We start from the raw sequence: 16,022 nt of genomic DNA, 5'->3' as shown, positions 1-16,022 counted from the left end.
TAACTTTGCACATAGAATATTATAAAAAAGCAACGGACAGCTATACAAGCAGGTGTGATGTGTGTTACTCGTGCACACTTGAAAACGATGAAAACAACAGCGTCGACTTCTAGAGTGTCTTATTGGAGTAAAGCAGTAACATCCCTGCCCCAGTAAAAAATGATTTCGTAGTCGAAATTAAAAATCACAGCAGCTGCTGAATCCAGGTCTTATAATTAATGTAAGCTCAAATTTTCCCTACAAAACAGTACATGTGTGTGCAAACAGAACAACGCGCGTTTGTATAGCAAAAGCCTGGACAGCGCTGCTGGAATGTATGAGCGTACTGAAGTATGAAAATCTCTCTTTCTTCACAGGGCGCAAGTAAGTTAACAAGGGAGGACATAGAGCGAGTTTTCGCACTCTACGATCGGGTAAGATATGCCATTATGCGGACAACGTTGATCTCGACATTTATTTTCGTGACGTTTTCTGTGTTTATCTTGCAAACCTGGCCATGAAACTCGGATACCGCACTTTATTCATTGGCCCTTGTTTGCGAACAGCGTACAATTCGTTATAAAACAAATGATAACTATTTACTGCAGATCCTCGTCATATGTTGGCGTGCGTGAAGCAATAAACATTTAGAAACTTTTCACACTTCCATCGTACCCAGAAATTCTGCACAAGCGCATTGTTTCAACGGGAAGTTGTTTATGAGCTCACATGTCTAACATTCTTGTACCAAAATTTTTAAAATTAGAAAATTCTAAGGTACTGTTATTGAAATATTGAATTTAATGGTCCATTCTTCCTATAGGTATTAAAATATTTGTTTTAAAGTTTTTCTATCGCTCGCATAGAGCAGTTAAGACTGCCATATTAAACCAACGGGGAACGCTTTTGACGACACCAAAAACGTTAATAGCAAAAAGATGCTAGCCTGTCGACGGGAGGTCTGCGGGTATATTGATTGTTATAGTGACATTTTACAATATGTGAAAAAATTGTGTTCATAAACTCTTTCCTGTTCAAAGATGCTTTTGTCCAGAATGGTTGGATATGAGCATATCGTGTGATTGCACCATAACAATAAATATATCCGCAGGTCTCTCGAGACGCTTGTGGTTTCCTGTTATTGTCAAAAACGCACCCCCTAGTCGGAAGAACGCAGGAAACACTTTAAAAGCAAGGTTTTTCTGCGCATCGGTTGGTTAGGCCATTGCCATCGATATGTTCATTACAGTATCTTGCAATATTCTACAGCTGCCTCGCAATTTAAAGTGATGTTCAAGAAAGCGAGACTTGTTTAGACGGAAAAAAAAAAAATATGCAGCTGCACATTTCAGGACGAAATCGCACACCGGGCTAGCAGGTTGTAGCACGATTGCCCCGAGCTCAAAGCACCCGTCGCAATAGCCACGGTATCATTTGCCCCGTGCCATAATCCCCGGGTGCTTATAGCTCCGTACCAGGTGTCCCATGCCATAACTCCCACATGCTATACCCATCCTCTGTATAGCATGCCGATAACCCGGCCCTTGCATTAGCATTTTCCCCGTTTTTTAACAATTTAACACCTGAGGAAGACGTAGTGTAAAAATACAAAGGAAGAAAAAAAACTTGGGGCTACTTTGCCCGTTCACGCCGTATGCAAAACATTTGCTTTGCAAAACTCACTCTTTAAAGTAAAATTTTTACTTTTACTCTTTAGAGTAAAAATAAAAGTTTATTTATCTTCATAAAGCCGGAGAGTTCTTTTACGTGCAGGCAACCTAAAATGAAATGACCGCACACTGGAGCGACGTATTGTGCGTCGGTGCAATGGACGTGGGACTTTTGAAAACGGGGCAAAATAGCAAGGCATTTGGTGCGGGGTTTTTGACACGGGGCTCAGGTGCTTTTGTGCACCACCCTGCTGGCGCACTAGCTAAGTTTGTATGTCGTTGCCGTGTTCCAATCTAAACTAAAACCCATGAGCGACTTGCCGCCTCTACAGCGATTCTGACCGCGTGCCAGCATTATGCAGTGGTAAATATTAAGGACAAGCTGAAGAACCAAAGCCAGTAGTAACGAGTACTTACAGCATTTACTCTGCAGAGGTGAGGATCCTACTCGAGAACAATAGGTTAGTGAAGCGTAACAATCATGCACCCTGTTCTTTCTCATTGTAAGCGCTGTTGTGCTTAGTGGAATTTAATTGGAAAGCAGGCAACTGGGCGTTAGCCAGGCACAATCAGTAGTGCTGACTATGCTGACTTTTAATAAATTAAAAGTACACTACTCACGCTGCTTTCCATGGAAGACAAAAACTAAAAAATCTAAGATCCGAAAACCATGGGTAACCCCCCTTCACATGAAAATGATGAACCGCAAAAGTAAGCTTTTCAAGCGTTTTATGCTCACTAAGGATCCTGCTGATTTAGTTTCATTCAAAAAATATCGTAATAATCTAACAAGTGAGCTAAGGAGCGCTAAGCAAGCTTACCAGCAGCGCTTAGTTAGTAATAACAAGCACAATCCCCGACAGCTATGGAAAGTTTTGAATGAAGCTTTTGTCCACAAAAAACATAACAAAACACTAGGTGAACTACTTGTCGAAAATGAGCTTTTATCCGGGGCCTCCCTTGCAGAGAAATTTAACTGTTTTTTACTGCCTTTAAGCCAACCGGAGATGTAAAACCTGCCACTAGTACAATTAGCAATATACCTAATGAATCACTAGTCTTTTATCATACGGATTCGGAAGAAGTGTTCTCAGTATTAATGAATCTGAAATCAACACGCTGTGTGGATTATGATGGGCGGCAAATAAAACCGCTGAAGTTTGTTGCAGACCTAATAGCCCCGTATCTAGCTTTCATTTTTAATCAGTCCCTTTCATGCTCTATTTTCCCTAATGAAATGAAAAATGCCAAAGTAACAGTTATCTTTAAAGGAGGTAATAAAGCCGTATTAACCAACTACCGCCCGATTTCCGTACTTCCGGTTTTTTCGAAGGTATATGAGAAGATTATTCTAAAAAGAATGGATAGCTTTTTTACTAAACACAGCTTGCTAACAGATTCACAGTTCGGGTTTCGAAAAGGACGCTCTACCGAATCTGCTCTCCTCTCACAAAAAGAATTTATCTTGCAAAATTTTGAACGTAAATGTCTAACTCTCGGTATCTTTGTTGATTTCAGTAAGGCTTTTGACTTTCTTAACCACACTATTTTGCTTGCTAAACTAGACATGTATGGTGTTCGAGGAATGTGTCTCCATCTTCTACGGTCATACCTCACTGATCAAAAACAGGCTGTTTTCTGTGATGGACATGGATCCACTCTTCAGGCTATAAACTGTGGAGTGCCTCAGGGCAGCCTTTTAGGTCCTTTTCTCTTTAACGTATACATAAATGATCTCGTAAACATTGACAGTAACGTTAAATTCATTCTGTACGCAGATGACACCAGTATTTTCTTAACGGGCTCCTCAACAGATCAGTTATTAAATCGCGGTAATGCTGTTCTTAAAACTTTGCATGCGTGGTCCGTTCAAAATGGGTTGTCTATTAATACCAATAAATCTAAAGCTGTTTTCTTCAGGCCTAAAAACGTCAAAATTAACTTAAACGATGATCTTCAACTTGGGAATCATAAAATAGAAATCGTGGACACCTTCAAATCACTCGGTGTAATTTTTGACGCCTGTATGAGCTGGACCGCACACGCAACACATCTTCGCAAGAAATTAGCTCCTTCCGTTGGTTTTCTTGCTCGGTACCGCACTGAATTTCCTCCCTGTATAAAACGAATGATTTATCATGCCCTATTCCAATCACACATTAACTATTGCCACATAGTTTGGGCTACCACATCCAAAACAAATCTACAGAAAATTCTAATTCTCCAAAAGAAAGCTATCAGGATTATAGCAGGTGCCAGTTTTACTGCCCATACGGCTGAATTGTTTACTAAGTATGAAGTAATTCGTGTCAATGTTTTTCTTGAGTACCGCCTATTATACTATCTCAAATTTTCTTCACCATCAATATGTAATTTTTTGCTTAATATCGCATTGTTAAAGCCCATAGAAAAGTATGTTCAAACCCGATCAACTGCAAAATGGACACTTCCACGAGCTAGAACTAACTATGGTAAACAAGCACTTAACTTCCTTATACCTAATGTTCTAAACAGCTACGAATCTAACCAGCTGAGCATGTATAACCTCCGACCACATGATTTAAAAGTGTACTTTGTAAATAATATTCCATAACTTCTTTTCATATATTGTAGTTTGTGTATGTATCGGTGTCCTTTTCCCCTTTGTAATCAACCCAGCAGTGTATAACTTTCAAATGCATTTGTTCAGTTTTAATTGTTTTTTTTTTCTAGTTTCAAACTAATCTCTGTGTACCCATCAGTTCAATCGTAAATATTATAAATTCTTTCTACAGTGTGCTCGTATGCGATCTGCCACCGTTGTATGCATGTGTTTATTTTATTATTTTGTAATGGCTCTTAGATGAGCCACAGGCATTTTCAAGCTATTTTCTTTAGCTTTTGGCCTGTGGCTCATCCTAAAGACTGTATGCACATTTGTAAAATAAAATAAAGTTTGGTTTGTCTGTTTGGTTTGTTATATGAAGCTTAGGACGGCTGTGAGGGCACCGACCGCCACTGCGACCCTGCGATGTATGCGAGGCGTGTGCGAGTATCTGAAAAAAGATAACTAATCGACGCCCATTGTGTGTGCAGCGTGAGTTATGAAAGTGAACCATGAAATATAGTTCAGCACTGACCGGAGTCGTGTGTCACGAAGCTGTGCATGTGTGAACAAATTTTTACGCTTCACGCAGGACAAGAACGGCACGATCGAAAATGAAGAACTGAAAGGATTCCTTAAGGACCTCCTGGAACTCGTCAAAAAAGTACGTCCTCTCACTTATAACTGTCAGCAACTATGGGTCCTTGGAACAGCTTTCCAACAAACACAGAAGAGGTTTTTAGGCAGCTGCAGAATATAAAAGGGTGGCTATTCCTTGAGTGTACTCGTGCTTATTTGCAAGGCAGGGCGTCTGGTTGTTTGAGTGCAGCAGTAACCAATTCTGCAGGTTTGTACAAATGCTGTTTACGTCGTACTGTTGGGGTAAATTAAAGCGTGAATATCTAGGAATAAATAGGAACATGCCTTACGCACTATTGCTGAAGCTCGTACTGTGGCGCATGTCACTGCGTAATCAGTTGTCCAACATGCTACGGTGTCTGAAATAGTGAGCGCGCCGCACGGTGACCACTGCTGGAGTGTCAGTGCGCGTGCATTTTCGTTTATCTATGCCTGTTCGCGCTTCTCAGGTCCCGTTTGCGCAAATACATGAAATTACTTCCACCATCAAACAGTCTTCCATTGCAGGGTACTAATGCTTAATGCATTTCTATAGTGCTGAACGCTGTTATGAGGCAGTCCATTGTGAAGGGCTACCGATAAATGTTGTCCATCCGGGGTTCTTGTAACGTCCACGGATATCTCCGTGCACGAGCGCTTTTGCATTTCACTTCATCGAGATGCAGCCGCCCCGGCCGGTTTCGAACCCTAGATCTCGTGCATGGCAGGAGAAGTCTATAGCCACTGAGCATTCTAGAGAAATTTTCCTCTCCTCATTAAAGTGATTGCTGGAGCAATGATTTAAAGAGCAACGGGATGACTTTACTGAGAAAAATAACCACAGAGCACGCAGGCCGCTTTCAGACCGAAAATTAAATCACTTGAAATTGAAAGGATCAGTCAGAGAATTTTTTTACAATCTCTGGAAGCAAGATTAAACTGTATGCACGGATCAAACCCTATGAGTGAAATCGAAATAGGCATGCTTAAATTCGAATTTCCACTCTGATATGGTATGTTTGCTCATTACTAGTAGGAATGCACACGCAAACTGTTGTTTGCGATAACGGTGTCTTTCCTTGCATATTATCGCATCCTCTGGTATTTTTTTTTATGTTGACACTAGTGAAGGCTTACGGGTGGAGCGAGAAATAAGCTGGGCATGGTGTGGTTGCAATAATTGGCGCACGGCCGCGTGAAAATGAGGATCCGAGCTGTACTCATACGCGGCTCTGTCACTGCCACAATAGCACTTGAGAATCCGAAGGCTGCTAAATTTCGCTGCTCTGCGACGTGCTCCGATCACGTTTACTTTTCTTCTTTTTTTTCTGCCACTTACTCCCCCTTGAGTGACCTCTGCCTCCACGGGGTCTGTCACTTTACCTCGGCCGGTGTCAGGGCATGTCTCAGTGAGCTCGCCATCTGTGGTTTACTCTAATTACGACAAGCCCTCGAGAACTTACGAAGTACGATGGGACAGTGGTGACTTGATGAGAGTCGTAATCGAAGTTAGAATTTCGATGGAGGCAACATTTCAGACGCCCGTGTACTGTGCGATGTCAGTGCACGTTAAGGAAGCCCAGGTGGTCGAAATTTTCGGAGCCCTTCACTACGGCGTCCCTCATAGCTTTAGTCGCTTTGGGACGTTAAATCCCCACAAAGCCAAACCCAAATTAGAAAGCGGAGGCATCCTTGAAGATAGCGCCAGCTAGGCGAACCAGGCAATGCAGTCAAGACATAACGACTCTGCTCTAATCATGCATGCTTTGCATCCCATGCCTCACACTTAGGAAGCGGGAAATCACTACGGGCCTTGGAACACCGCAGTACCAATCAAAGCGCTTTTGGCGCAAAATTCCGCAAGCAGGGTTCTCCACGGTGGCGCCGCCAATGAGGTGATAGAGTGCGAGGTCTACCGTCCTCCATTCTTTTACCTAATGAGAGCAGGAGCGCCGCCTCCTTGTTGAGGTATTTCTGCCTTGTGGGGAAGCCTGCTTGCGTGACTGCATCTGAAAAAAATTCCAGCTATAGTCTGCGATTCCGAACGTCTCGAATTGTAACCCTGACATGGTCAGTGACCTTGAACTTGCTCACTATTATGCCTGACAAGACGAACTTTCGTCAGACCCTCTCCTATGACTTTCATCGCGAGGAGACAGTCATCCGCTGACGTGCGTCTCGGTGCGCGCAGGACTACGACGCGCAAGACCTGGAGGAGTTCCAGGAGGCCATTCTGCGGGGCTGCGACTTCAACAAGGACGGCAAGATCAGCAAGAAAGAGCTGACCATGGTGCTGCTGGCGCTGGCCAAGCACTCGGCCGATGAGGACGGCAAATAGGCGACGGACGCCGGCCCCTCCGTTTCCACTTTGCATCTATAATACTTTACCACCGACTCTACCATAGTCTCTCTCTCTCTCTCTCTCAACCGCTATTTTCCTTCTCATCTTCACTACTCGACCCGAACCTCTCCATCTTATTGCCTCAACGCGTGACGCATCGGCAGACGAGTTCGCACAAGCGGCTCGAAAGAAAAAGAAATAAAGGGGGAGGTGAGAAACGTGGGTTGTACGCCTCGCGGGGAACGCGCGCCGACAGGTCGAAACCGGGCGATCACGCGAGGCGGGAAGAGAGGAGCGCAGAGCCGGAGAAAAAGAGGGCGCAGAGGGCGAGTTCTCCTCCTGGCAGCGGTGTTCCGCGAGGTGGGATAAAGGCCGTGACACACGACACCCGTCGCGCGCTGGCAGAGCCCAAGCCTCCACTTCCTCACGCTCCCTGTTAAAGCGCTGTAGCGTTTAGACTGGTCCCTTAAAAAAAAAAAAAGTAATAATCCCGACTTACTACCGACCGAATCGAAAGCGTAAGCACGTCCCTTGCCAGAACACCTCAAACAATTACGCCAAGTAACCCGGTTCTCCAGTTTCATGTCGGTACTTATAATCCGTAGGTATTGTCTTTTATCTCCGAACCAAATGCATCCACCCATTCTCACGATTCTAAGCGCATCGGTTTCAGTGTTAGATGTTTCGCCGCTATAACCCGAAAGGGGGCGCTATATGGGACGGCAGTTTCCTTCAGCGACCTCGATGAGCATGTGTCAATGATCGAGTAGTGTTGACGTTTTTTTCTTTTTTTCGTTTCATCAAGACAAAATGCGTGGGCAGTGAAACAATGAACCAAGAGGAGCAGACTAGCTGAAAACAGATCGCCACCTTGCGCGAACGGTCGGAGCAGCACGCGCGGAAGCGGTCGACGTGCGTCCTCGGAGCTAGGCCTAGTTTGCTGAGGCTGGCAGCAAGAGCGCCGGAGCCACGCGCGCGTTTCAATTGAGCACGCGAGTGCCAAACCAGCCGCTCGCGTAGTCGAGAGTCATGCTCAGCGACCAGTTGACTCAATTCCCAGCGCGGACAACAGCGCAGTCGGGCACTACTTATAAGATTTGTCTTTATCTCGTTTTTCTTTCACTCGCCTTTTCTTTTCGGTATAAGGCACTAACCAGTGTGTGCGCGTCGCAGTATTACATTTTAGAAATTACCAGAAAATCTATACACATGAATATTAGGGGTGCCGCAAGGTAATGGCCTCAGAGTTTTATTTCACTGACACCGCAGTGACGAAATGAAGAGATCCGATAAAATGAATTATACAAACTTGGAAATCAGAGCGAAACAATGCATGCCGTATTTTATTTTTCTTTTCGAACTGTCGCAAACGTAGCAGCGGTTACGCCACCTTCATTTAGGACCTGTAACGACTTGTGAATGGCTGTCACTTTAAAGCATGAGCACGTCGTACGCATGACAACGCGGAGGTAATGTAAATGGCAAAAGGCTTTGAGATCGTTGCCCAAAACGTACGAGCCTATTGGTTTAAGGGCATCAAAATTGAGGAAGGTTCGGGAGTTTCTTTGCAGCATGCCGCCACGTAGCCTTCGCCGGCGACGTCAGTGCGACAGCCACCACTTTTTGCCGCGGCCAGGGTGTGATGCCAAATTCTGCTACAGACCGCATGAAAGAGAGCTCTCTCGGCCAACCACACCGTTCGATGCCGTTCTCGCAGAGACCGTCAGCTGGCAAACGCGACATGTGCTTGGCGATGCAAAGGTCAGATCGCTCGGTGAACGGCACAAACGCGTGTGGCATTCTATCATATCATTTCACTGAGAGGATTAAAATTGCACGAGGTTGTTTTCTTTGTGAAGTAGTCTGCGTGAGTCGAGCTGTACTCAGTGCCGTTTCGTTGTCAAGAGCCGCATGCGCGTACGGTTAAAGATGGTTTTCCTTGCGATTTCAGTGTCTTCTGTGCTTACCTTAAGATGTTTCCTTGTCTCATGAAGTGTATCGCTGTTCAGTATACCTTTCGATGTATACAAAGTTGCTGCTTGAGCTACACGGCAGTGTAGCCGCCATACTGTTTAAATACCAAACGTTGTTGACCTTGAGATGTGTTTAACCAGGTGTATATGCTATATGCTCCTTTTCAAAAGACACCAAACTGACCAGAATAAAGATGAACTATACCCGTTTATGCCGCCTGCTGATTCTGCCTGTGAAGGATGAGGTTGGTCACAGCTTCTTTTCCAGGCTGTGCCTTGTTTTCGCGAGCGCAATTTTGGGGTTGTTCCTCTCCGAAAAGCGGCCCAGAAATGCTGATGGAACGTTCTCAGCCGGTTGAAGGAATGCCCGCGGAAGAGGAAAGTAAGTATGCTGCTTCTCATATATATATATATATATATATATATATATATATATATATATATATATATATATATATATATATATATATATATATATATATATATATATATATATATATATATATATATATATCAGAAGACCGATCTTCTTCAGGAGTGATTTTACTTTGTTAATGCATCCCCTTTTACAGGGGTGGGCACCGAACAGGTGAGAGAGAAACACAAAGTAGATAGAAGAAAAATACACAGAAAAACAAAGAAATTAGTGGGAGTGGGGCCCACACGAAAAAAAATGGAGAGTGTGCAGAACAGGTACTCAGTAGGAAAATACAATGTCCAGATGTGGCCTCTGCTTTGTTAAGCACCATAGGCTTGCTTATTGACAGGCGTGTCCAGATCTGAGATGGTATATATATATACAGGGTGTCCCAGCTAACTTGGACCAAGATTTATAAAAAAACTAAACGTTCTTTAGAACTTAAATCGAGTGGATGTTATTAGGGTTTATCTAAAGTTACAGCACCATTTTTTTCGCTCCTCCTATTTGAATAATTAGACAAGATAAATAAATTAACTTCCTAAATATAGCTTGAAACGTGCAGGCGTCAATAGGAAAGTTGTGGAGCTCCGAAAATATTGTCCAAACCATGCACTTCCAAAGAGATTGACTTAACGTGGCCGTTTTTATTCGGGAAAAACGAAAGCCCACGGAGTTTAAAAAATATCACGTGACAGCGCGCTCCGTGCGCCCGAATGCGCCGTGATTACAGCGCTCTCATCCGTGCTTCGTAAAAAGCATCACTCGCCTCGTGCCTTTCGTGCTGCCCAAGACAGGGCTTCGCGTTGTGCTTGGTGCCAAGATAAGCGCCAGTGGGTTCGGGCGGCAGTTGAAAGAAAGCGCGGCTTCCGTCATTCATCGTGATTCACACGATGTTATCAAGCTTGTTATATGCGTCTTTGCTTGTTGGGATCTTGCTCCCAAATTCGAACTCATGAGATTGTCATCGTTCCTCCGCATGCACTCTGCTAATGTGTGAGCGCAATTATCGCCGCAGAAACGGGAGTCGCGCTTTCTTTCAACTGCCGCCAGTGCCCACTGGCGGGGCCACTGCGCATGCGCAGCCAGCGTCCGGTAAACTGGTATACGTCTACGCTATAGTACGTCTCCGTTACGCTAAACGACTCTATTAATGCGAAAGCATTTCTTGTCTCATGAGTGGCGTGTGCAGGACCTGTCAGCAGAGCTTGTCGGCAGAGCGTGTACGCACGAAAATGTGTCCACATTCTGAAAAAAAAATTCGTCGGCATTGTGGTTCGAACCCAGGTCCTCTGTGCGCCGGGAGAGCACGCAACACATACGCCACAAAGGGTCTTTCCCTCCTTTATTGCATGAAAATAATGTCGGAAAGGAAAGGAATGGCTATGCCAAAAAACACCAGGCTGTGTAATACGAGCCCACCATACCCGTGCACGTCCCCACCTTCACAAACATCAGTCTGGGAGGCACACACTTGCATCTAGATAGGGGGACCAGCTCGGCGGCTCTTCCAGGGCAGCATGCACTCCCCGCACCAAAGCGCACTGTTCACAGAACGAAGATCATTGACTATGGTTATATTCTGTGCGATGACGTTGTGTCCTTCTGGAACATATTACAGCTGCGGTTTGACGACTCTTGAACCTCGTTAGAGAGCGAAAGCTATGGCGTATCGGGCAGCTATACGCGTCTTGGCGTCTGTAACGTTGAGTGCGTTCCTGACACTGGATAGGCAGTGCACCCATCCTGCCACCCTGGCAGGTGCCAATTAATGGTTGAACGCGAGAGTCTGCTCAACCAATGAACACTGCGGCCTACTGCTGCAGTGCCGCGTGTCTGCCACCACATTTTCAGCGCTAAAGCATGCAGCCCACATCTCTCTCACCACCCCATGTAAGTACCTCAAAGCGCGAATCAGGCGTCCACTGACCCAGGGAGCCAGTTATGTGCACTTCCTTTCCTTCAAACCATCAGAGTTTAGAACGTTGTCAACGCCAACGCCAATGAACGCAATGAACGCCGACGTCATATGGCTTCAGTGCCGCGTTTCTGCCATAACGTTGTCAATACCAACGCATGCAGCGTACATCTGTCACTACCGCCACGTAGCTTAAAGGTGAACTGAAAAGGAATCTTAACTCGTCTTTTCACCGCGGGAAATCGATCTGCACGTTCCAAGCATTCTTAGAAACTTCGAATTATTGTCCTGTGCGGCCGATTTCCCTAATTTAATTCGGATTAAACGTACCGGCTCCCACCTTTTTTTTTTTTTTTTTTTGAACTCGCTGCAGATGGTAGGAGGAGTCAACTAACGCGTGGAGTGTCTTTCAGGCAGTCGCGCGGCGGCTTCGCTTTCGCTTTTATTTCGTTTTTTAGATTTCCGTGAATAAATAGGTCCAGTCGCAGGCTACATAGCCGCAAATTAGGCCCACGGAAATAAAAATACGTACACTTTGCTTTCGCCGATCGCTACGTATCACTCCGCCGATGGAAGAGCTGCAAACCGCCAAGGGATTGCCTGAAAGGTTGGTTGACTCCTCCTACCGTCTGCGGCAAGTTCAAAAAAAGATTGGAGATGGGACGTTTAATCCGATTTAAATTATGGAAATCGGACGCACAGGACAATAATTCGAAGTTTTTAAGAATGCTCGGAACGTGTACATCGATTTCCCGCGGTACAAAAGACGAGTTCGGATTCCTCTTTAGTGCACCTTTAAAGCACGACTGAGGTGTCCACTGTCTCAGGGGGCCAGTTATGCACCTTTCCTTTCCTTTGCTTTATGTGAATGTCAACTGAAGGTGAAATCTCCAGACACGGTGACATTGGCTTTACCTGGCGTAGTGAAGCTTTCGCTTCAAAACTGCCATGTGATCTAACTACGCTGATGGAATTATTTAGTCTCTGCATGAGCCGTATGATGAACCCTCACTCCTAATCACCGCGGTCATCGAATTCTTTGCCACGAAGGGTCGCTGGTTCAAGCGTGTTAAAGGGGCACGAAGTGAACGCGTTGTGGTGTGCACGACGGTAAAGTGCGTTGGGGATGTGTACTGATGTTAGACAACGGTGACTTGCAAAAAAAAGTTGCTGACGCCATCCAAGGGACACGTGGTAAGTGTCACGAGACAAAAATGACTTGCAAAAAGTTTCCGACGTCATCCAAGGGTCACATGACAAGTCCCACGTGGCAATAATGTCTTGCAAAAAATAAAGTTGCTGACGCCATCCAAGGGACACGTGATAAGTGTCATGAGACAAAAATGACTTGCAAAAAAGTTTCCGACGTCATCCAAGGGTCACGTGACAAGTCCCACGTGGCAATAATGTCTTGCAAAAAAAAAGTTGCTGACGCCATCCAAGGGACACGTGATAAGTGTCATGAGACAAAAATGACTTGCAAAAAAGTTTCCGACGTCATCCAAGGGTCACGTGACAAGTCCCACGTGGCAATAATGTCTTGCAAAAAAAAAGTTGCTGACGCCATCCAAGGGACACGTGATAAGTGTCACGAGACAAAAATGACTTGCAAAAAAGTTTCCGACGTCATCCAAGGGTCACGTGACAAGTCCCACGTGGCAATAATGTCTTGCAAAAAAAAAGTTGCTGACGCCATCCAAGGGACACGTGATAAGTGTCATGAGACAAAAATGACTTGCAAAAAAGTTTCCGACGTCATCCAAGGGTCACGTGACAAGTCCCACGTGGCAATAATGTCTTGCAAAAAAAAAGTTGCTGACGCCATCCAAGGGACACGTGATAAGTGTCATGAGACAAAAATGACTTGCAAAAAAGTTTCCGACGTCATCCAAGGGTCACGTGACAAGTCCCACGTGGCAATAATGTCTTGCAAAAAAAAAGTTGCTGACGTTCAAACGCGATTTCTTTCAAATTTCTCCAATGCAGTAGACTGCAGTGCTCTCCAATTTTTGTTTTCCTAAACTCATACGCGAGTGCACCAGTGGCATGTGATTTCTTCCTTTCTTTATTTTCACTTCAGATATTACAAAACGTTTGCAAAAACTTCTGGGCCAATAGCCGAGGCTAGTATAGGCCCAATGTACACATTTGTTATTACAGCAACAGAAGATACCAACATGAAACTCGGTTATAAATAATCAGTGAACAAAGTAATAGCGAGCAACACTCAACAGCAGACATAAAAAGATTAACAAACATAACCCTCAATCTTCGAAAAGTAGAAGCTCTTAATAGAAAACAGGAAATTTTTAGCCATTTTGATTTCAAGTGGCACACTATTCCATACTTTCGCCCGGCAATATTGAATTAGGCGCTGACCATTGGCATTTCGGCGCTATAGGCGTTTATACATGCATGAAGTAATATAATTTTTTTGTGTGTAAGGCGTGACAAGAGTTTGATCACCGAAGCGCTCTCCGTATTATCAGAGTCCTTCATTACCTTTTTGCCGATCATGAAGCTTCCGAGAACACAAAGAGCCGCTGGGTGCGCAGCGGCAAGTCGGGAGGCAACGAAGCGGTCGGCACTGCAGGGCTATGGCACAAGCTTCTGCTATAAAAGGCACTTGTAATCATTCATGACTATTTCTTAGGCTGTTATCCTGTGCATATAGGCAGGCCAGTTCTTCAGAACTAATATTTTATTGCGCTTTGTGCGGGAAACTACAGAGACGACTGCGCGCTCAAGCAATGCTTAGACTCATTGCATAACTCAATGCAGCTCTGAAGTCGCGCGGTCACTACTTGGCAAGTTTTTCACCTTTAAGCTGTGTTTCTAAGGAAGAATACGTTCGGAAAAACATGGCTGAACCGTCGCAAGGAATGTAAAATTTTACCACAGAGCTTTGAAGTCCTCCATCATATAAGAAAACTTACCCGCACATGCAGACCGTTCGAAGGCAAACGTTGACAGCAGATATGAGGCAATCGAGTTTGTATACAATCACAAATAATTAATTATTCCCGGAGCGCACAGGTATTCGAAGTATACTGACAAGTTATCCAATAAGCAAGCACGCATGCGTCAAATGCCAGTGAATCATTTATTTACCTCGCAGTGAGTTACAAAACCGGTCACACATTATAAATAAAAAAAAAATCACACTCAGCGATCTTCTTCCATGGCGAGGAAGTGACAGCTATAGGTGTGCTATTTTCCCGTGTTCGCATTGTCGCACAGTAATTCTTGAGAACTACACTACAACTGACGGAGACGAAATCACGTTTACGCAGTAGAGCTGCATTATCGATTTGTGCTATATTGAGGCACGCCGCACTCACATCTCAGCTTGTACTCACCTGTGCACTTTCGCAGCAATAAAAAGCAAAGCCCAAGCACATACAGCCCATATGAAAGCGCACTTGGAGAATTTGGAGCACTAAAATTTTCGACTTGGAGAACTTTGGAGCAATGAAACATTGGCTTAGAAGCACTCAGGAGCACGTAGCTTTTAGTTCCGAAATATCTTAGGTTGACAAACAACGCTAGAAAAGTTTTAGTCTGATGTAAAGAAGTGCTACAGCATTATTACTGTTATTATTGGCGCAAATTCGTACCTGAGAGTGCTTCACTTCTAAGTTTTGCGCTGCATAATTAAGAGAAGACACCTTTGCGAAATATGTCATACAATGTTTAGTTGAACAACCCATACACTGCACATACTCTTGAGCACAGTAGCTCAAATGTTCTGATGTGCGGCTCTTCACTTCTCCTTCCTCCACATTAACCTCTCCGGTTTTTCATTTATGTCAGCCACTTCAGGAACGCCTTCTTGCACATTTTTGCTTGCCTCACTCAGAAGCGATCAACCAGACTCAGTCATCTCCTGGAACTACCAGGAGGAAACGAAGCCGCTCACAGGCATGCCCGAGCTCTTCTATACCGGGCGTCTCCCCCTGATGACCATGAAGGGTGTCGCGCCCTAATAGGTTTAGCAGTGTATGCTGACAATCTCGCACCATACAGAACAGCCAGGAAGGAGTACCCAACAGCACACAAATCCCTCAATAAGTTAGAAGAGAACACCCTTAGGAGACTACAAACCAACATATACCTTACCTTTGTGAGCCAGGCCTGTTTTTACCAGCCCCCGGTTCAGGCTGAAGCATCGTCATTTCTGCCTACAGCGAGAACAAAGCCTGCACTAACCCTGAACGATGCATAAAGCTCCATTCCTTAAACAAATAACAAAGCACCGAGGTCGCCATGTTGCACAACTGAAATGGCGAAGCTGGAATGAATGCAGCTGCGCCCATTTATGATGAACAGTGGCCTAGCACAAATGAGATTAACAAGACAGTTAAAATCGGATAGATCGAAAGTCCCCGGACGCATTGGTCGGTTACAGCGAAGACGGAGGCGCCAGAAGCCCACGCGCGGAAACGAGCCGCGCGAACGCGATCTTCATGGTGAACGAACATGAGCGTCATAAGTTTTCCGTGCACAACGCGAGAACGATGA

At 44.8% G+C, this 16,022-nt stretch overlaps 1 protein-coding gene across 1 annotated transcript in view; it reads left to right on the top strand.

Annotated features, from left to right (window-relative positions):
* Window positions 1-9,375, top strand: part of Cbp53E (Calbindin 53E) — a 176,896-nt gene extending 167,521 nt beyond the window's left edge. The window contains exons 9-11 of the mRNA XM_089579498.1: window positions 357-413; window positions 4,826-4,897; window positions 7,043-9,375. Of these exons, the coding sequence (XP_089435624.1) occupies window positions 357-413; window positions 4,826-4,897; window positions 7,043-7,189 (276 nt within the window). The 3' untranslated portion in view covers window positions 7,190-9,375. The remainder of the gene's footprint in view (window positions 1-356; window positions 414-4,825; window positions 4,898-7,042) is intronic.
* Window positions 9,376-16,022: the final 6,647 nt, after the last annotated feature.

Source organism: Amblyomma mixtum, chromosome 3, assembly GCF_055824585.1.
Source record: "Amblyomma mixtum isolate Tamu chromosome 3, ASM5582458v1, whole genome shotgun sequence".
Classification (NCBI taxonomy): Eukaryota; Metazoa; Arthropoda; class Arachnida; order Ixodida; family Ixodidae; genus Amblyomma; species Amblyomma mixtum.
The sequence above is the reverse complement of the archived record's forward strand: the minus strand, read 5'-3'. Positions and strand labels throughout refer to the sequence as shown.